Here is a 22015-nt window from a genome sequence, read left to right as displayed (position 1 = left end):
TACAATCGAGTTGAAAATGTTCATTGTCGTATTTTCTAAAATAATAATTATCTTTTTTAATATTCACATTTAAAATTTGTTATTTTTACAACTAAGTTTGTATTAATAAATCGAATATATCTAAAATTAACTTCTAATTAAATGTTCGCAGAGAAATTGCTAAGATATTCCTTCCTATTATGTTGAATGTCATCAGGTAGAAATGGCTTTGCAGATGTGGACAAATGATTTAGCCATCTCCTACTTTTTGAGAGGGCCAGAAAAACTGAAGCCACCACCAAGAACAGCCGCGATACGACCATTATGAAATTGTCCAGGGAATAGTAATCGAAAAACTTCAACTGCGACTGAGATACTTTCATGTGATTTGCACCCTTGTAGCGTATTATGTACTCCGTCCAATAAATGGCCGTATCCAAGGGATGCATGGGCTGATCCCTAAATCTTTGGGAAATAGCCAAGGCGCTCTCTCGATATTCCGGCTCATTTATCATGCTGTGCACAGCATCCTTCAACTCCTTTACTGTCAAGCTATTGATGTTCAACTGCAGAGCTGCTCCCTCCTCCTTCATGATTTCCAAATTCCTGAATTGATCGAAGAACGATGGAAGGCCCAATACTGGCTTCGCGTAGTAGGCAGCTTCTATAACGCTTATCATTCCGCAATGGCTTATAAAGAGCTTTACGTTGGGATGCGCCAAAATTGCTTGCTGTGGCAAAAGATTGGAGTGGTAGATGTCACTGCCCAGACTCATCGTAGGTTCACCATCGAACTTCCAAATCACACGCTGTGGAACCGATTTGAAAGTCTCCACTAGAATTTCCTGCGTTTTCCTTGGCAAATCTTTACTATCCTGTTCCAGACCCAGAGAAAACAAGATCACTCCATGTTCTGCCTCATCAATGAACACTTGCAGATCGCTCGGCAGCTGTGGATCCTCTTTGGGAATGTGTAGACCAGCCACTTCAACCATTCCCGGCACATTGGGCCTGGCCCGAAACAGGCTAAAGTGTTGATTAAGCAGCATCAATGCGAAGTCTTGCCGGATCTCCTGGAAGCTCTTCTCCAGATGGCCAAAGAAGTGATCGTGGATAAGGCGCTGTTTTGGTAAAAATACCAAGTTCATCAGCAGCCACTCTTGGGTTGTGTAGAACCAATTGTAGATGCGATCCCAAACGTTTTTCACAGACTTTGCACCAAATGGCATTATGGGCTCTGTCAAAGTGGATGTTGAAAAACCCATCAGGTTATTTATATTCCAATCTGCCACGCAGGTGCAAATTCCGATCAGTTGGGCGCTGAAATGGGCGGCCATGCCATAGAGCACGTCACTATATCCAGCTTCCAGGACCACCGCGTCAAATGTGATTCCCGATTGCATCAATGCTCGAACTTCCACGTTATTGAGTACATTAAGCGTAGCATTTGCCATAAGTCTCGACATAAAACTCATTTCGTCCCACTTATTGTTCGCTGAACCGATTCCTACAGATTCCTCAAAGTCTGCAGTAAATATGCGACAAAAAAATATATATTAGAGATTTCTGTTCTTAACTTTTATATAAAAGAAACTGCACTCAACTACACTTCAATTGCTTGATTCTTATTACGATTGTTGTTAAAATTGCAATTAAAATAAAATTTGCTATCTTGCGCCTGACTTAAGTACATACACACTAGCTTATCTAAGATTATGATTCAATGGGCAATTAAGATTTTGTTCCTTACCTGCAAAAACATTATTATTATACCATATTCGTATGAAGGTGACATCTTCAATTTTGTGCATGCAGTGCTTGTATGCATGTATCACCGTCAGCTGGTGACCCCGATCTTTCAGAGCCTGTATATAGGGTGTCACCAGCATGCATTGCGAGTGGGATTCAAAGGGGGCGATGACGAGGATGCGGTAACTACGTATCCCACAGATCGCGTTCGAAATCAGCCAGAACATCGGGAGAAGCCATCGCCCCGGAGGAAACATATCGATTGAGCGACAGCTTTTAAACTGACTGACTGAAGAGATTTTCCGCCGAGCTCTTGTGCATTTTCGCTCATTGTATTTGTTCGCTGATTAGATTACACCGAAGAGAATTTATTTTGACCAAAACCGAAGTAGTATCATTTCGTCTATCGGCATGTGCGGTCGAATTACGTGAGATGTTGAGCGGCCCGGGTATTGCTGGTCTCCTGCTCACGGTTCTTCTTTTTGGCCTTTTGTGTCCGAAACTGGCCAATGCGGAAAATATCTTGGCCGTATTCTCGTACACCTTTGGCTCGTCCTACTTGCTGATTACTCCGTTCTTAAGGAATCTTGTCCAGCGGGGTCACCAGATAACATTGATATCGGGCGTTTCGATTATGCCCCACATAGAGGGTGTCCATAACATCCGAGTGCCCAAATTGGATATGCTGATGAAAAGTAATGACCCTCAGCGCAGCTATGTAGCTCTATACCTATAAATAGAAAACAGAACAAAAGTGCCCTACTGAATTATTGAAAATAATCTACGCTTATCAAAACGGCAACAGAGAATTGTTATCGCAATGGTTTGAATTATCAACCATTTTACACTTCTTACTTGCTTTTGCCAAATTTAAAATTTGTTAGCCTAGTTCAGCCTAGTTATAGTTTCAAATACGGGGTAAGGTAAGTTAATTTAGGTCCACTGCAGCCATATCTCCAAAAGCTTAGTTTTAATTAAAATTATTAAATGAAATTTAGAAAAACTTTGAAATTTTCATTTCAATTCATTTTAATTTCAGTTCTCTTAGATTTGGAATATGAAACCGATTTAACCAAATGGACGGAGGCTCAATTCGTGTCCGATTACTTTTACAACTGCTCAAAGTTCGTCCTTGAAGATCCTGGGGTGCAGGAGCTGCTCCACAACGCTAGTGCCAAGTATTCGCTGATTATTTTGGAGGCGACACACAACGATGCCCTGTACGGATTTTCGCAGCACTTTAATGCACCGCTGGTGGGGATCGCCGCCTACGGATCGTCCTGGAACATTGACTTTCTGGTGGGGAACTCGGCGCCAAGTGTCTACGAACCGATATCGGCCTTGGGCTACACAGCTGGCCTTAGTCTGATGGAGAAGTGGCACAACCTAATCTTCATTACCGAGGAGCGTTTGGTGGAGCGATTCATCTACTTGCCTCGCCAAAAAGATCTGTACAAGCAACACTTCCCTGGTGCCACCACCAGTATTCATAACCTCCGTCGGAGATTCTCACTGATCCTGATCAATCAGCATTTCACCATGGGCCGAGTTCGCAGCAATGTGCCCAATATCGTGGAAGTGGCGGGTATGCATCTGGACGAAAAACCATATCCTTTGGATGCGGAACTGAGAAAGATTTTGGATGAAGCCAAACATGGAGTTATCTATTTTTCTATGGGCCTGCAACTTCTGGAGACTTGGTTGCCCCCAGGAATGCGACCTGCTATGTCGGGCGCTTTTGCGCAGTTGAAACAACAAGTGATTTGGAAGAGTGACCATCCAGAGATGGTCAACCAGTCAAGGAATGTCTTTGCTAGAACATGGTTCCCCCAACGCGCGATCCTCAATCATCCTAATGTTAAGCTCTTTATCACCCATGCTGGTCTTTTGGGCCTTATTGAATCCGTTCACTATGCAGTCCCCCTACTGTGTATACCTCTGTTCTACGATCAGTTTCAAAACACCAAGCGAATGGAGAAGTTGGGCGTGGCCAGGCGGCTGGATTATAAAAACCTTCTCCGGGACGAAATTGTCCTGGCCATTGAGGATCTTGTGTACAATGCTAGTTATAAACGAAATGCAAGGGATTTGTCTCAACGATTTCATGACCAACCAATGTCTGCCATGGATACCGCGATTTGGTGGACTGAATATATCATGCGGCACAAAGGAGCCGACCACATGAGAATCGCAGAGCAGGAAATGTCCTTGATGCAATACTATAACGTGGATGTTGTTTCTGTTCTCTTCGGACGAATCGGACTTAGTGCTATTATTGTTATCTTCCTCGGCTGGAAACTAGTCTCATTGGCAACAAGACACCTTGAGTACCGATTCAATGTGCACTTGGTAAGATAAAAGTTAATTATTATTGGCAACAGAAAATCCACGACATTGCCAATCGGTCACCTTTTGTTATAAAAAGTGTGTTAGACAACGGTGTTTTGTGTCATTTTAGCATTGTACTTAGGTAATTTATAAACCCAAATAGGTTAAAATAAAAAACATTGTAAAAGCGCTCTGATCGAATGTTCAACCAAACTTTACTTAATGATTCACCTATCAAAATTACAGTTTATAACTTTGCAAAAAGTTAATCAACAATATTTGATGGTATGTATATGCTGATATGAAAGAGTTTTAGTCGCGAGTATCGTAAAATAGGTTTATTAATTGTAAATGCTTATTTCGCATTGATAGCGAGTTATCTAATCAGTCAGTTAAATGACCGTGGCGGCGCCAAAAAAATTTTTCACCTTGATTTTACACTTAAAAGATTAAAATATAGGTTCAAATTGTTAAACATTTTTTTTGTGATTATTTATTAGGATTAAATCATTTATGGAATACTAGGAAAAACAAGAGTTTCCTCCTGTGGCAACTGCTATGTATATTATAATTAGAAAACTTTTCCTCCTTCAGTCGTTATCTATCCAAACCTTTTTTCATTTTTTTCTTGCCCATAAACATAACCGCGCTCATTACGCATTTTACATCAATCAGCACGTGCCCAGCATGTTTTCAACTCTTTTTCACAAATAAAAAAAAAATAAATAAAAAGGGAATAAAAAAGGAAGTACTGGAAGAAAAAGGGATATTAAAATGCAGAGGACAGGCTGGTGAGAAAAGTGCGCACAATTGCTTCCCCAATAGCTGGGGGAAATAACCCCAGAAACATGAACCCAACGAAGTCGATGCCGAATAGTCCACAGAAGTTGAAGGTGAGCCCGAAAGTGTATAACTTTCCCATCATAACCATTGGTGCGTAAGGTCTGTGGTCGTCCGTCGATAACCAAGGTAACGAAACGCACCGCGCATAAAAACAGACCGAGCTACGGTGATCCATCCGTAAAGTGGATAAATTAAAGCAAGCACTTTGTTAGTGCGTTCTGCATTTGTTTGTTGTGTTAACAGATTAGATAGGTTGATGGCTATTTGTACATATCAATATTTTGATAAGCGAGCTTTTGAAAGTTGCGCGTAAAAAATGGAATCGATTTGCACCGCTTACTCAAAAAAGTAGCGAAGTTTAATTATCGATAATTTTTGCGTACTATTTTCATTATAAAGTAATTAATTGAATCATTTTTAAAAATGTAATTAGTGACTGGCCACCGTATTTTCCAGCTCATCAAATTTATTGGGATGCCGATGCTAGTAATTGAAAACAAATGTCTATAAAAAGCGGTTTGCACCCACAAGAATGTCTATTTATTTATACCGAAATGAAACCTAAGAGGAAATATAAAATGTGTGCCAAGCGTTGGCATGTTAATAAGTTGGGCGAAAAAGGACCAAACCGAAATTGCACTCAACGTGTTGTCAATTTGATGTTTATTGCAGATTTTTATTTGATTTTATGTTTGCAACATTTGAATTTATGTGCCGGCCATAAACTGCCGGCGACTCTAATCCGAAAATTCTTGTAAAATTGCCAAAAAGCCTCGCGAGTCACTAGGGCGATGAGGAGTTGACCCAAGTCAGCCCATTTTTATTGGCCATTTGGCAAAGGCGTCGTGGCAAACTTTGTCCCTTATTCTTGGCGTTGGTGTGTTTGCCCGCTGCTCTTGGCCAATACTCAAGTGGGCGGCTTTCATTGGCGCTTAACTAACTGAAATTAAGTAAACTTTTCTTTTGACTTTCATAAGCCTTTTAATAAGCCATAATCCCCGCTGGCATTAGGCGCACAAAGGACAAACACAGACACACACAGGCTCAAACACACACACACACAGAGACACAGGCATAATAAAATCTAATTAACATCCCGAACTGAGCTCGAGGAAACCTCGCGCAATAAAAATCATCAATAGTGGGAAAGAAGTTTATTAAAAGTGATTTTCATCACTGCGTCCAAGACTCGGTGGCTTGATGCTGGTGCCCGGGAACTAGGAACTCATGTGGGGGCAGGAACTGACATTTTCCGGGACGATTGACTTTACAACACATGCCTGGACTTAGCAGGCCTCACTACTTTTCTAGAGCTGAGGTATTAGCGGAGTCTTATGAAAATACCCTTTGCAAGAAGCATACTGCAGAGACTAAGTAAGATGTTAAAGTATTTATTTGATATTTGCAGTGTTTGAAGTAAGAACAAATTTATATGCATAATCTATATCTATAGTATGTATTGCTTCCAAATCAAGTTTGCAATTCAACTTATTGCTCTCAATCTTCAACATTTTAAAAACCATATTTTTAGAGCTCTTTCATTATCCAGCTTAGCTGATTTGTCACCACAAAATCCAATTAGAGAGCATATCCTATGCGACACATCGATAAAGCCGGTAACTTTAATTTTCCTATGAGTCTTATACTCGTATTATTATTATTATTTTTTTTTTTTTTTGTTAGAAAAGTTATGCGGCAGGCTTTTAATTAGCGCCTGCCAACCAGTCAGCCAGCCGTCGTGGCCAAAGTCCCAGAGCGCATTACGCATACGCAGCGTTGACGCCGTTGACGCCGAGGTTGCCGCTGAGGCTAGCACATTGGCTTTGGGATTGCCGCTGGCTGGTCGGGCACGATTTTAATTAATTAGACTTTTATGAGGCGTACATGCAGCCGGGCATTGTTGGGTTAAGGCTCGGTTATTGTTTTTTTTTTTGGGTTTTTTTCTTCATCCTACCGCTGAACTCCCTTGTGTTGCTGCTGTTCGCCGCTTGTTGGCCTGGCCTAATAAGCGTTTCAGAGCTTAACACCGCCAACGGAATGTGTATCAAAATTTAGCATTTATTTTTGGCGGACGGGTGTGCGAGAGGGTCGCGCACACATGTCCGTTGGCCATGTCGTGTGCGGTAATGAAAATTGCGGTGGCATTATGCTCAACATTTGGCATAATTGCAGTCCAGGATATGCGTTTATGCTCAGAGATTACTTTTTGTGGCTGCTGGCCATCGACCAAGCCCCACCACCACCACCACATACAGCACCACCACCGCCAACAGCAGGGAATGGCCAAGCGTAATAAAAGCCAGACGATGTCGCCTTTTGTATAAAGGAATAAAAATAATACCCAGTTCTACCCCTCCCAAAAAAAGGGAAGACCCCCCACTTCTTTGTTGGTTTTGTGTGCCCAGCCCTTGTTATTGGTATCTCGCTTTGCTAGATTCTTCTTTCCCCTTTTTCGGTGGTTTTTCCAGGCAAATTAATTTCCACTTGCTTTATTATTTCCTTTTTTTTGTGGCGCGACATATTATTTGTCGTTGTCAGACTTTAAAAAAAGGGTTCCTTAAGAGTGGAATGAGCCTATAGTTAGGCATTATATTCTTTAAATTTTGAAGAGAACATATACCATAAGTCTATTTCCCTATGAATTTAAAAAGGCCATACTTTTTAGCACTATAATAAAATCATACTTTAAAGTGTAATTACTTATTTCCATTACATTTTTCGCTTACAGTAAGTGGAAATACTAATTCCTATGCAGAGAAAAAGAGTCTCAGAGAGATATAAAATACTTTTATTATGCAAGTCAAAGAAAATCAGCACGAAAAACCAATGAAAATAAGTAACACAGTTGCAAAACAATAATTAAAATGCGCACGCAACAATTTTCTGGCTAGGCAAATGTGTACATAAAAAAGTGAATAAAAAATAAAGAATAAACCAAATTATGTTTATTATTATGCACGATGAATGGGATGGAAGTGGAAGCAAACAAAGAGCACCAACAAAAGTATGGGGTGTTGAAAAAGGAAAAATAAGAAGAAAAAAAAGGAAAAAAAAGAAAAGCAAAAGCTTGGAGGTGGCGCCAAGTAATCCGCTTGTTAAAAATAAACGAAAAGTGGAAGGGGGAGCAGAGGAAGCGCACACAAAACATAATCATCATAAACCGGAAATATCCCGACGGCAAAACATCCGGACATAAATTTTTTAAATAGTCTACAATATTTCGTTTTGCCGTTCGGCATTTGCCATTTGCCATCTCTGTTTCGGTTGCCTTTATTGTGTTGTGGCTCCACTTCCACTTGTTGTTTGGGCCACAACGCGGGTAAATACGTTTAAGTGTCGCTGCTCTTCTCCCCAAAGATGGTCCGAACCCGGCGCCGAACTTGGCCAACTGCAATAAACACACAAATTAACCCGTAATACCCAAGGCCAAGCCAAGGACCAAAAAGGACAACGTGCCACAATTCCAATTCGGCTTGGCTGTGGTTATATTCCCGTTCCCGTTCCGTCCACACAGCAACAACGCACATAAATAAAATATTACAATTTTAATTTGTCTCTAATCCCGTTGGACATTGAATGGCTTGTGGCTGCCAGCCGAGTCGGTGGGTCTGCACTTTGGCCCCGGGATGGGAATTCATAAATTGCTTGAATACACCCGGACCACGTTTATCTATATGGGATTTGTAGCCACGAAACAATGAATACATAAATCAAATGGATCGCTCCTGCTGACAGAGCTTATGCGTTCGTACTGTAAGGTAGCTCAGGCTACTTTTCTGCTTTTTTGCCCAGATTGTCGCGGATGAACTAGCCGCTTTCTTGCATTAAATCTGGTCAGCTTTGCGAATGGTAAAGTTCTATCAGCCGACTATCTTCTGATTGACTTTCAACTAAGTAAAGAGCTTAAAGGTAAAGCAGAAACGGCCAGCAATATTTATGCTCGATTTATAAGTAGAAAATATTTAATCTAACCTTATTTTTTAAAATCATTATTATATCAGCATTTCGTTTAATCCTATCCTTGGCTCTTTAAAATATACTTCAATATTGCTAATGTCTTGTTAATCTCTATAAAGATACGACCTATTCAGGTTGACTTGTCCTTCCATCCTTACATCAACGTCATTCAAAGCCCTACCTATTTATGGCATTCCGGGCACACGCTGCGTATACGCAATCTACGCTCTCACTTAATTCAGTGGGGTAAAATCGCTGGCGCTTCGATTGTAGCCCACTAAAATCGCGATTTGAGCCCGGTTCTCGACAATAGCCAGCGGCGCGACACTAACGGTAACTGTTACGGCAACAGCAACAACTACAGCACCAGCAAAACTCAAAAACCTTTGGGCCACGTCCTGCCCTCCACTTTTGCTGTTGCCATTGCTATTGCCACCGCTATTGCGATTGCGATTTCTACTCGCTACCAACTGGTGCTGGGAAGTTGGCTATAAAACTGGGAATACAGTGCTGAAAAGGTAGCAATTACTAGGAATTTTTGATAGGTATCTAGTACTTCTATACAATATATAATGTTTCTCTACTCTTGCAAAAAATGCAGCGCTCAATCTTCCATTTACCATCTTTCAGTTACAGATTATGGCCACTTTCAGGAACTTTTTGTGCTTGTTTTGGCCAGAGTAGTTGCCAGCACTGATATTCAAGTCCGTTGGCAGGGTCTGCTATTGCTTTCACGTCTCTTTTATTATTTCACGCCATTTCAACAGCCGTGAGCAACAAGATTATTTATGCGTTTTTCTCGTCCAGTCCCAAGCACGCTTTAAAATGGTCCCGGGTCCATGTCCGTGTCCGGGTCCATGGCCCGTCGTCCTTGCTCCTCAGTCCGTACTCTGTATTCCATATTACGTATTCCCGATTCCGTAGCGGGGAGTTGGAAGTCGGGAATCGGGAGTTCGCGGTCCGTTCGAGGCCAAACGCATTTTGTAGACGCGCGTGTTTGGACACAAGTTAGTGAGTCTGTCCATTGCCTACTTCGCGTCGTTGTTACATTGTGAGTGGTGGATGGAGGTGGTTGGAGGAGGGTGGAGGATGCTGGGTGGCAACCGAGAGGTGTGAGCACTTGGAGTGCTATAAAATGCCGACGGAGGGACTGTTATTGTGATTTTTGGCAATGAATACGAAATGCCGAACGTCTCCGTTCTCGTTTTCGTCCATGTACATCTCATTCCTCGCACTTGTTCATCATCAGTTCGCTTCGCTTCGCTTCGCTGTGTTGTCTTTTGACAAATGGCTTCGATGATGTTTTTTATTGCCCAGACCTATCTGACTCAACTGTGTGTCTCCATGGCTGCTGACATTGTTATATAGCAGACATATATATGTATATATGTATATACATCCATATATGTGGCTACTAGCGTATGTATTTTCATGTGGTGGGCATATTTCGTTCATTACCATCGACACAGACTTTGGCCTGCCCATAACTCCATCTAGTCAAATATTTATTTTCCTTTTTCCATTCTTCATCGGTCTTAAAGAATTTTCTGTCTCAGAGGGGTTTGCTTTATTCCTTGTCATCTATAAATGTACCTTATAATTTCATGCTTAAATTAACTTACATCAATATCCCAAACTGCGTAGCCATTCAATATTTATTTACTAAGCTTTAGAAAAATAAAGTTTTATATATTTACTTTTTTGTTTTACTCGCATTATATTTATATAGTATTTTCCACAGTATTCAGTCGTTCGATTTGCTTCAGTCCGGTTCGGTTTCCTCCAGCGTTTGTTTTATTTTTCCTGAGCGTTTTTATTGTTGTCATGTTGCTTTGGCCGTAATGGCAGCTCGTAAAAATGTTTCATTTATGCTAAATTCATTTTTGTGCCTCCGAAATCTGTTGCCGCGCCAAAGTAATAAAAGGATTCTTTCCATTTGCAACCATTCATTCGCTCGCCGTTCATTCATTCATTCGTTTCCTCGTCTAGTGGTTGGTTTTTCTTGTCTTCTCATTTCTTTGTTGTTCGGTGGCTTCCGCCTGGCCCAAAGGCTCATCCCCAACCCACTTCATATTTTTTTTTTTTTGACCCACCCAATGGGGGGTGGACAGGAGTTTATTGGTCTACAAATTATATTTGCTTTGTTCGGCAGTTAATGAGTCTGTTAACGTTGTGTGTTAGCGCTTTTGAGTGTTCATAAAATGGCCGAGTGCATACTGAGTGGAGTTTTGAGTCGCGGCATCTCTTCAGCTATTCATGGACACTCGGGCACTCACCCTTTGATGCCGCATAATTACTCGATAATGTGCATTCAAATCGTAAAATCGCATAATCCCCACGAATCGCCGAAAAAGGCTGTTAACGCCAAAGAGGAGCTATAAGCCATGGCCACCTGGCACGCTTTATGATGGCCATGAAATTTGGCCCAGTTAAGTGCGAAAACTTTTGTAAAATAGTTTTCAATGGATGTCGGTGTTTCGCGTTTGCATTCGCAGCTGATTGCTGAATTCACTTAGTCTTCAGAAACCGAAATTGCATTGCATGCTCAGATTTGAAAATATAAAATTAAGAGCCCACGCGAATCTTCAATACGAAAACCGATTCGCAGATAAATCTGAAATCCAACAAGCTGTACCGCAATTCACACCGCAGGACTACGAAGCAAGGACTCGGGGATCGGGAATCTGGAGTCTGGAGTCTGGATTCCTTGGCCATCGCCAGCGAAGCGTGGCGAAAGTGACAAGCATTAAAACCGAGTCAGATGGAGGAAGGAGAAAACTGCGAGGCACCCAACCGCCATGTCATTAAATGCGAGAATCCATTAAAAGCCGAAAATCAAACCAACTTTATTGAATATCAAATTAACATGTTCATAAAAATGCGCACATTAAATTAAAAGCGAGAATGGAGGAGCTGCTCGCCAGGCAAGGACGACCAAGGAAGACGTAGTCGTAGTCGGAGTCGGAGTCCAATACCAATTCCAGTGGCTGTGGTGTGAAGAGGAAATAATAAAAATTAACCAGCAGGCGGAGAAAGAAGATATAAAAGCAGATTCCCAAGACAGGCCAACTACGTTTATGGAATCAATTTGAAAATATTCAGAAAAATTAAATGTAATGCAGTTAAATACTACACAATGTACGCTCTACTATTTATAAAAAAAAACATTTTTTCTAAAAAAAAATAATTTTGCAATTTTGTTTAAATATGCGCTTAAGCCTTAATATGACATAATTAAAAAATAAAAATAAAATTAAAAAATAAAAATGAATTTATATAAAAATAATTTAATATTTTTGTATTATCTTCAGTATTATATAGAATTATACAAACATAGATTTCTATAACTGAACTCAATCGAAATGCCTACGTATAAACCTTCCGGTTCGGGAACACTTCTTAGCCAGGACAAAGATGTCCTTTGGTGGCCTGTGAAAATAGCACGAACATTTTATTTATTTATTACGCTTAGGTGACAAGGACATTGGAGAGGATTTTGCCAGCTCCTCTTCCCATGCTCCAACTCCTCGTCTCCTCATCCGCTGCCCCTCTCACTCAATCTGCTTGCTCCGGCGCTTTGTGTGTGTAATTAAGTGAGGCATAAATAAAATGCCTTTTTAGTATTCATCACAATTTATGCTAAGCTCTCAAAGCATCAAGTTGCCTATGACAAGGCGCCAGAATCTTTTTCGCATTCCTTGCGAGCAAGCGAAAAGGGGGGGGGGGGCGTGGTTGGAAGTGGGCGGAGAAAGTGGGCCGCTACTCCGTTGCATAACTAAGCGCGTGAGGATGGATGGGGGTGTGGTGGGGGCGGTGGCATTGGGCGGATTATGGCATATAGCCACTAGTTTGGGGCTACGGCTACGGCTTCTCGCACATTCCACAATTCGAGTCGCCCGCTTCGTAGCTCATCAAATATGCAATTAAATCAGTTTCCGTTTAATTAAACCGGAAGTGCGTCGACTGCCATCTCGCTCGGTTATGTATTGGCATCCCGGTCTCACACTCTGCGGTTTGATTTTTAAGTGCTGCGCCAAGCGGGGATTTTTACATTTTTATGAGGTTTTCCCCTGCACTCGCATTCCATTTAATTTTCCGCTTTCTCTCTCTCTCTCTCTGTCGATCTCATTGGTTATTTTGCATTTTATTGACTTGAATGAAAGGCGGATCGGGAAATGAAGCGGCAAGCCGCAAATGAATCAGTGCTAAGCATGCATGAAGGCTTAGCCCGGCAATTAGTTAGCCATTGGCATTGCCATTAAATCGCAGGTTGCAATCGCCGTTGCCCTGGCTGCGCTTTAAGCCCTCAAAACTGGCTAATTAAACCACGCGAATTGTGCGCCTTAAGTTATGCCACACTCGAGAACAACAATATAGCGAAGAAGAATGAAATTGCTGGCATTGCCTTTGCTGCTTTCCGTTTCGCTTCTTGAGCTTATTTCTTAATTATTAATTAAGAATGAAAACAAGGCAAAAAGTAAGTTGCATGCGCGTACTTTCGCTGGAATTGCCACAATTTCACTGAGACGCCCGTGAGCATGCAAAAGCATATGCACACTAACATTGATGGGCGGGCAACTTCACTCAGATAAATGCCGAGATTATTATTCGAAATAAATATTTTAACAAAAAAAGGTAATTTCTTAAATACGAAAAGCAATTGACCTGTTGAAATCAATCCAAATGATTATTGAATTTATCAATCAGATCATTTAATCTTTATCCAACTATATGATACTTATATTTAGCTCTCATAAAAGAGCACCCATTGGTTTACTCGCAGCATGTGTAAGATTGTGCCATTTTCTCGCTTTGGCAGCCTCGTCAAGACATTTGGATACAACAACTGTGTCACTTCAGCCATTCACCTCACCGTTTCAGCCACTCAGTCGCCCCAACTACCGACCACGCCCACAGAAGCCCACCGCCCATAGCTTCGGCACTTGTATACCTTAGGTATTATCCAGCGTTGTCAACGGCAACCAACGACAACAATGGCGATGATGATGATGATGACGACGAAAACGAAGACGATGTTGCCATAAGTTAATTTGCGTCTCATATATGCATGCCTGCATTTGCATGTGTGTCAGCCCGGCTGGGTTTGCATTAAAACTTGAAAATTTAAATGCCCTAAGTGATGCAACTTCAACAGTCTTATAAGTGGCCATATAAGCATGTAAGACTCTCCTTGTGTCACTACTATATATCTTGTTCGCTGGCTTGGCAGCGATTGTAGTTGTCAGTGGCTCAGTTTCGTAATTAGCATGAAAATAACTTTGTGAAACACCTATGGGCAGAACTTTAAAGAATTTCTATCGTAGAGCCCGGCATGCGTATGTGCATATATATGTGGCACTTGGTACGTGGGGCATAATTGAAACAAATGCATATTTAATGAATTGCGCATAACTGCTAAAATGTGTCATCTGTCAATGGAGATATTAGGTTTTGGTCAGTAATTGATTTTGTGCATTTATCACGCAAATTAATGTTAATTGTGAGCTAATATCGAAATTTATCACCCGCCCACACTGCGTATGATTGATATGCTTAAGTGCCACACTTCAAATTCTCAATCATTGTGCTGAAAATCAATTTTGTGTTAGTTATTCTACGGTTTTCAGGTGCGGTTTTCACGAATCATGCGCTCGAATATTCCCAAGTCATTTTGCCCTTGACCTCAACCTAACAGCCTTAATTAAAATTCTTCTCCTTTGGTCAGGGTAACAAATATTTAAGGCTTTATTAATATAATTTAACATTTAGCAGATAGAATGTTCTAGAATTATATCGAGTAGTTTTCAAAAACCACACTATACACCGAAAGTGGAGGCGAAACATTCTTTATTCCTTCTTCGGCATCCCTGCTTTTCCAATTTTAATTGCAAAACTTTTCCGGGGGGAAGTGAGGAGGGTCCTTGGGGCTTGGGGGTCCTTTTCGGGCGCCACGCTTGATTACAGGGCGTGCTTATGCGCTGATTGCTTGGCTATGAGTTCCATTCACTCGTCTCCTGCCCCATTAGCCCCTACTACCACATGGCTACCGCCTCACTGATTGTTTCATGCAGCTTGACTTTGCCATCATTATTGGCTATTGGTTGTACTTTTATCTCCGTTTCTATTTTCGTTCCTTTTGTGTTTGATTTTGATTCTCCTTTTTTTTTTGGGTTTAAATGCCACATAGTTGTCCCTTTTATTATTTATTTTCATTTCGACTGCAAGCTGAGGCAACGAAACTCTTTATCAAACATTGTTTCGATGTTTTTATTACTTTCGAAATTCTTTTGCGGGGGCATTGGTGATTATTTGCACGATGCCAGAGGGCAAATACTTCTCAGGCAATCATAATCACTGGATACGGAGATAGACTCAAGTGGTGAACATAAGAATACCCTATGTTTACTAGTCTACACTAATCCTAATTTAAATGTTACTAAATATATTTCTAAATATTTCATAAAGAATACGATTTGGATTTAAGGAGTAAGTTGATTTCAATATAGCTTACTTGAAAATTCATACTCCTGCCCATTTTAATGTACCACATCATAAGTAAGAGTATAATGACGACTTTTCCGGCTGATTGCCTGCAAAGGTCTTCTCGATAACTTTACCTTTTCGTGGCTTACTTTCTTTTTAACCTTTTTCCAGTTGAACTTCTTCTGTCTAAAGCGAAATGCCAATCATTCTTCACCGGGATTAGGGCCAAGTTTCATTTAACCAAATTAATTTTCGAAATTAATGGTTGGCATGTCTGTCTACCGCGACTTCCTGCCCACCATCGAGATCAGCTCACCTGCCATCGCCCCTCCGCTCTTATCCATAACAATTTCTTTAAAATCCTGCCGTTTGCATATGTTTCGGATATATGTTTCTGGAGCTGGGCGAAATATGCTGAATATGTTGCCACATTGCTGGCAGGCAAAAGAGTTGACAGCCATCTCCTGCTGAGAGCGAGACAGCTACATGTGGTGGGCGGCGGTGAAAAGGGGGCGGGGCAGACAACGACGAATTACAATTATGATGACACAAATTGGTTATGTTTCTGCATGTGTGTTGTTCTGTGTTTCTTCTGCCTTGAAGTTGGTTTTATTTATTTATATACATATTTCCATCTTTTTTTTTGGTTTTCTAACAACCCAAAATGTCAGGATACTCAGACAGGGGATACATGGCATGTGGGGCTTGTCATCGTTTCGTTGGCATTCGGTTGGCTCTCTATCCATTTGAACATTTTCCCGGCTCACCCCAAAGCGGGTAAAAACAAAATCGTAAAAAACCATAAAGCATAATGCTGGAAAATGTATGCAAAAAATAACTTGCTAGCCTTCTGGCCAGGCCAGCATAGCCTAACATAAAATATGAAATTACATATAATAAAAAATCAAGCCATAAAGTTGTTTGCTACTCGGTAAGCTCCACTCTTTGATGCTGCCGGTTTCATATTCTTGGGGATTTTTCAGCGAAATGGAAATGCCTGGATGAAGACACCCCCTGACAGTCGCTCCTTGAAAGTAACTAGAACAAATTGCATTTGATTAGCTCGATTATGGAGCGAATGTCAGTATGATATATGAGTTGGTTAACTGCGGCAAAAAAGGTAGCTTTAATCTTAAAAATTTTGATCTTTGTGATGCGGTTTAATTTGAATTTCATTTCTTAGCTGCTTAGACAAATGAACACCATTTGAGCTAATGCAGTTCCAGTTTTCAGATGGGGAAATCCGAAAAATTCATTCATTAAAATCCAACAGGTACAACTTTTGTGCGAAAGTCAATTGTATGCTCAATAGCTAATAACCGCTGGCTATGTGTGCGTGTCCTGGTTTTTGTGGCGGGAGTGTGGGGGTGGAAAACAATTTGGAGTAACAGACCTCTCGCATACAAACGACTATTTCAACCCTCTGGCTAGGAAGAGCACCCCAACCACTCCCCCCCTCCCATACAACCACACCACCCACGGAAATAACTTTCCCACCTGCTGGCCAACGAAAACAACATCAGGAACAACCAACGAGGGCATATAAATAACAATGTTGCCACTGAATATGAACAGTGCGGCAGAGGGGGGTGGAAAATGGGGGTCTAAAAATGAAAATTGTTTACGCTGCCCACGGAGCTCTTTTGCCAGCAGCATAAGACCCTAACTTATTAAATTATTGTTTAGACCATAATTTCAACGACACTAAAATTAAAAAACCATTACCAAGAGCCAAAAAGCATTATTTGCAAAAAAAAAAAAAGAAGGAAGAGGGGCAGAATCACCCTCAAGCCACGGCAGGAAAATATATTTCCGCTTAATTTATTAACGATTTTTGTAAGCCATAAACTTTTCATGCGTACGTGTGTGTGTGTGTGTGTATGTATGCCCTCTGCGCTCCACTAAGTGATTTTGTATCTTATAGATGGGCCAACCACCCACACTGTGTTTTTGTTTCACGTTTTTTTTTACGATTTGCACATAATTATAATTGAAATTGCGACGATGCCGTGAGCACCGACGACTTCCATTCGAGTGCCAATAAATAATAGAATCAAGTCATAAACTGATAAATGATGTGCCACCATCGGCGGCAGGACGAGGATGCCTCCGCCAGCGCACTTCACCCGGTTTTTTTTCAACGGCTGTAATAAACAAAGTTAATCATTTAGGATAATTGAAATTTTTACGAGACACTCAAAGTTATGTTTGCCTCTTTCTTTCCCGCCTTTCGCCAATTTGGCAGGTAGCTTAGAGCCAGGACCCTCATTAGACACATACATACATATATTTCTATGTACATACATAGGTCTCGATGGTTCATTGGCTAAGTGTTATGTACTTATCGATGCAAGCTGTTGATTGGAATTATGCCCACACGCCGCCGAGAACAAAGGCCGATCAGGACGAGATGGCAATACATAATGGGAGACCATCAAAACGCCAGAAAGTATGCAACAAATGGCGAGTCAGCAAAGTGAAAGAACAAAGGACTCGTATTTTGCACTGACTTTTAACATTTTCAATCTATTAAGCTGGAACTTGTTCACCACCCACATTAAATACTTACATTTCATTAATTTCACATGGATTCCAAACCGATTTTAATATGTTCAAAAAATATAGGAATTTTACGCATTTCAATGTATTAATTTTCAGCAACCGATAATTAAATTTCCTTACCATGTTTGCTCTCAAAAGGTAGTTCGTTAACCTATTCCCTACCACTGTGCTGGCCACATTTGCTGTGTGCCATTCGAACACATGCTCTACCCATGGAATAACTTGCTGGCGAAATACATTAAAATTAAATATTAAATTTAAGTGCATCATAAACGCAAACAACGAACCCATCAGACAGTCGAGTGCGACAGCCATCGAGTGTGGGATTGTGATGGGCTGGTGGGAATCTACCTGGGCACAAAGTGTCGACGCCTCAATTTTCATCACAGCCAAATAAGAGCACAGATGGAGTAAGAAATCCGAACCCAGACCAACAAGAAGAATGGCAGGCGAACGTAAGCCAACTGACAATATGTTAAACCGAAATGGTGGCATGGAGTGACGAGGTGGCATTGACTTGGATTAAGATGCACCAAGGAAAAATTCGGAAAGTCGCAGGAGTAGTGCACTGCGAAAAGCAAGTGCGTACTATTGAATTGTAAATATACTTAAAGTTGCAGTTCCTTTAATTTTTCTTAGCTTTCTTTTAGGCACATTTCAAAGACAGTTCGCTTGGTGCTCCTTTTTCGCAATATTCACTAGCAATCACACGGATTTTTTTCAGTGTAGTCCCAATGCTACTGCCACTACTGCACTTGTCGATATCGACGTCAAAGTCTCGTAATGCCGCACTCGCACTTGTCAGCCTAAAAGATGACAGTGATGGCGATGTGTTATTCCTGCCACGGTGCGGTTGCGGGAGCGAGATGACGCGCTACTCGATTGGCGAGCGAAAGGACACGAGGTCCTGGCGGGTTAACACATATTACGGCCCTTGCGTATTGATGTCGATCAAACCGATATATGTGCATACAGATGTGCCCGTCTGTGTGCGGCTGTACGAGTATCCAACGCAATTGAGGTCATGTCCATGCGGCATTCATTGTCGACATCGGCGTTGGCGACGTATATGCCAAAGCATTAACTCGGCATTTGTTCCAAGCTGCTCTGAGGCAAGTCCGAGATGGGCGGCATGGGCTAAGGGGTATGGGTTAAGGGGTATTGGGTATCGGGTATCGGGTATCGGCGGGTGGACAGATAGCGCAAGTTCGGCCCGAGAGTTGCGACATATTGAAAATCATTGCACACACACTCGTACACTCGCTCCGGCGGTTTGGAATGCCAAAAAAGAAAACAAAAAAGTAGAAGGAAGCTGGAACAATGTATTGAAAGACAAACGGCATTGGCATCAATTTTTATTTGCCCGCACGGCCATGTGTGTGTCTGTGTTGGCCGGAGGAGAAACAATTTTTATTACATTGAAAATTTGCATAAAATATTTAAGCCAAATGGTCGGTCGATTGCACGGGTAGGAAATGTGGGGAAAAAATCTTCTGAATTATTCCTACACTCTTAGGCCTTCGCAAGCTGATGGGATTTGGTGTCTGAAGACTTGACAGGCCTTTGGGGTAGAGAGTTTGGTAACCGAAAGTTGCGGTTTCGATATGTGAAAGGGGCTATAATGGATATGCGTATTCCTACTTTAAAATGGGACAAAAGTACGCTATGCAGAATCGATAAGGGGAAATTATTGGGCCAGGATAACTACATCCTAGAATTATAGAAATCAATATCAATAGTTTGGATGGAAACTTTGACATTTGCTTTGATAGTTTATATAGATATAATATGAAATTTATAAAAAAAATTAAATGCGCGACTGAGATAGCACTATACACTTAGCGAGATAAATAGATGAAGAGAAAGAGAGAGATAGAGAGAGAGAGTAAATTCCAAAGCTGCGGCAATATAGAGAAAACTTCAAGGATTCGCTGCACGTTCGCATCTTTAACGCCATATGTTGACTTTTGCTACAATTTTCCAGCTAACCCACAAAAACTGAGGCAAGGGGTTGGTGGTTGGGTGGTTGGGGGTTGGGGGTTGGGCCATATCCTTTATCTTATACGCTATTTTATGCCTGCACCACCCCACGCCAACTCACCACTCCCATCTCATATGGCTGTTGTTGTTTCTCGCCTTTTTCGCCAATAGATTGTGCCACCACACTTTGGCATTTTATAACATAAACTTTCATTTGTTTTCTTTCGTTTTTCTTGCTGTTTATATATATATATATTTTTTTTTTGTTTTTTCGCCACATTTATGCTGCTTTTGCCGTTGTTGCTAGTGCTTGTAATGCGCTCATGTAGTTGGCCCTCCCCACGCCCCCTGCCATTATATTCGGCTTGGGTGCCGCATGCTAAGCCCCCGTATACATAGAAACGAGTGTGATGTCTTGACATCTGTCTACCGGCCCCACAGACCCCAAACCAAACGGTTTTCCGCCTCTGACAATCGTCCAAAAATGTAGATTTGCATGCACATCAGCATTGGGCATACATTTATCTCGCCCACTGTCTACACTGCCGGCCGTCAGTTGTGGGCCCTTAATGTGATGGCACGCGAAAAAAGAAGATCCTGTTTGAAGGCTGGGATAGCAAGATAAAGGCGATAGTGTAAAAGAATATTTAAAGTTATACTTACCGTATAATATCTTAGAAAGCAACTAATATCGCTTAAAGCATTTGAAATGTTGTATTCAAGGCAAACGGCAAGTTAAAATGACATTTTAAGTGTTTAAAAAACTATGAAAGTCTTATATTTCCATTTCGTTTAACTGATTGACTGTCTATATTCAATATGCTTTAGTATATAGTTTATATAGTTTGCCAAGCTAACATTTCGGTTAAATATATACCGGTTCTGAACTGAATTCGCATTGATTCCTCCTTAGCCGAGTGGAAAGTCGAATTGATTGATTCGAGTAAGTTCAACAGTTTATTTGCATATTTTGCAGTATTTTATTGCACAACGGTAAACAGAACTGAATTACTGCAAAAATATGCAAAATATTTAAATTGCCAAAATATCCCTTGGCCGAGCATATACATAAATACAAGTGCACGCCGATGTCAAGGAGGCCAATGCAATGGAGGGCATGGCCCAAATGCAGAAGCCAAACAAATGTAAACTCGCTTTGTAGTTTATTGAATATTTAATAAAGTGCAGCCAACAAACGAGCGGACAATGCGGGGAGCGGGAGATAAAATAGGGGAAAATGCCAATGAATGCGGCGACTACATGGAATAAGAAATATCAAAATAAATATGCTATTTGCCTTTATTGCAATTCAATTTGCTATCAAAGCATCAGGACCCAAATCAGCAGCCAATGCTCGTATGTTTATTCCATAAAGGATTTCAGCTCACGCCAGCTGCTCGGCATTTTCAGAATTTAAATGGAATTTAGAAAGTATTCCAGCTCGGCATCGTTGTCAAGTCTCCGCCCAGGTATGCTGACACAAATCCGCCCGCAGGTGAGGCAAAAGCCAAGACTTGGACAACCTTGCAGACCTGCAACTGCCGTCTGTCATCCGATTTTCCCGCACTTTTCCGATCAATAAGTGCGGCTGGAAGGAAGCTGGATAGTTGCAAATGGTTTTAAACTGCTAATGGAAGTGGTTATCCTTGTATTCAAATTAAAATGAATGAATGCCTATGTGGCATCATAAAAATGTATGACTCTTTGATTAGCAAATATTTTAACAAAATGTTACAAATGTATGACTTTGTTTATCAATTTTTAATATAGTTTTAGAGACGAAACGTAAAGAATTCGAGAACAGGCAAATCAGCTTGGTTGTTTCAAAATCAAAATCGCAACAATATGGCATTAAATGAATTTCGCTTTTAACAATACACTGGACCTACGCCGGTTTGTTGCCAAAAAACCCCCTTCCACACAAACATCATTTGACCGCATGCAATTTTGGTGGCATACAGATACCCATGGTCAGGCCATGAATACCATGGATAAAATGGGCGTAGCAGGATGGGGGGGCGCCTCCTAATGTGGAATGGGGGGGATCCAAAAATGTCCCTAGGTGTTGGCCACATGGGAGCCGGACGAACCCATCTATTTGTATTTTGTTACAGGACATGCTCTCAGTGGGCAT

The 22015-nt window shown here is 41.2% G+C and overlaps 2 protein-coding genes across 2 annotated transcripts; one reads left to right on the top strand and one right to left on the bottom strand.

Annotated features, from left to right (window-relative positions):
• Positions 1-120: 120 nt before the first annotated feature.
• Positions 121-1985, bottom strand: LOC117145145 (UDP-glucuronosyltransferase). The gene is made up of 2 exons (XM_033310685.1): positions 1730-1985; positions 121-1504 (listed from the first exon to the last, which is right to left on the bottom strand). The coding sequence occupies exons 1-2, from the start codon at positions 1983-1985 to the stop codon at positions 138-140; spliced, it is 1623 nt and encodes a 540-aa protein (XP_033166576.1). The 3' UTR covers positions 121-137.
• Positions 1986-2125: 140 nt separating this feature from the next.
• On the top strand, positions 2126-4243 carry LOC117145147 (UDP-glucuronosyltransferase 2C1). The gene is made up of 2 exons (XM_033310687.1): positions 2126-2423; positions 2768-4243. The coding sequence occupies exons 1-2, from the start codon at positions 2162-2164 to the stop codon at positions 4084-4086; spliced, it is 1581 nt and encodes a 526-aa protein (XP_033166578.1). The 5' UTR covers positions 2126-2161; the 3' UTR covers positions 4087-4243.
• The last annotated feature ends 17772 nt before the right edge of the window (positions 4244-22015 follow it).

The sequence above is a fragment of the Drosophila mauritiana genome, chromosome 3R, assembly GCF_004382145.1.
Source record: "Drosophila mauritiana strain mau12 chromosome 3R, ASM438214v1, whole genome shotgun sequence".
Lineage (NCBI taxonomy): Eukaryota > Metazoa > Arthropoda > Insecta > Diptera > Drosophilidae > Drosophila > Drosophila mauritiana.
Note: the sequence above shows the minus strand (reverse complement) of the source record. Positions and strands in the feature narration are given on the sequence as shown.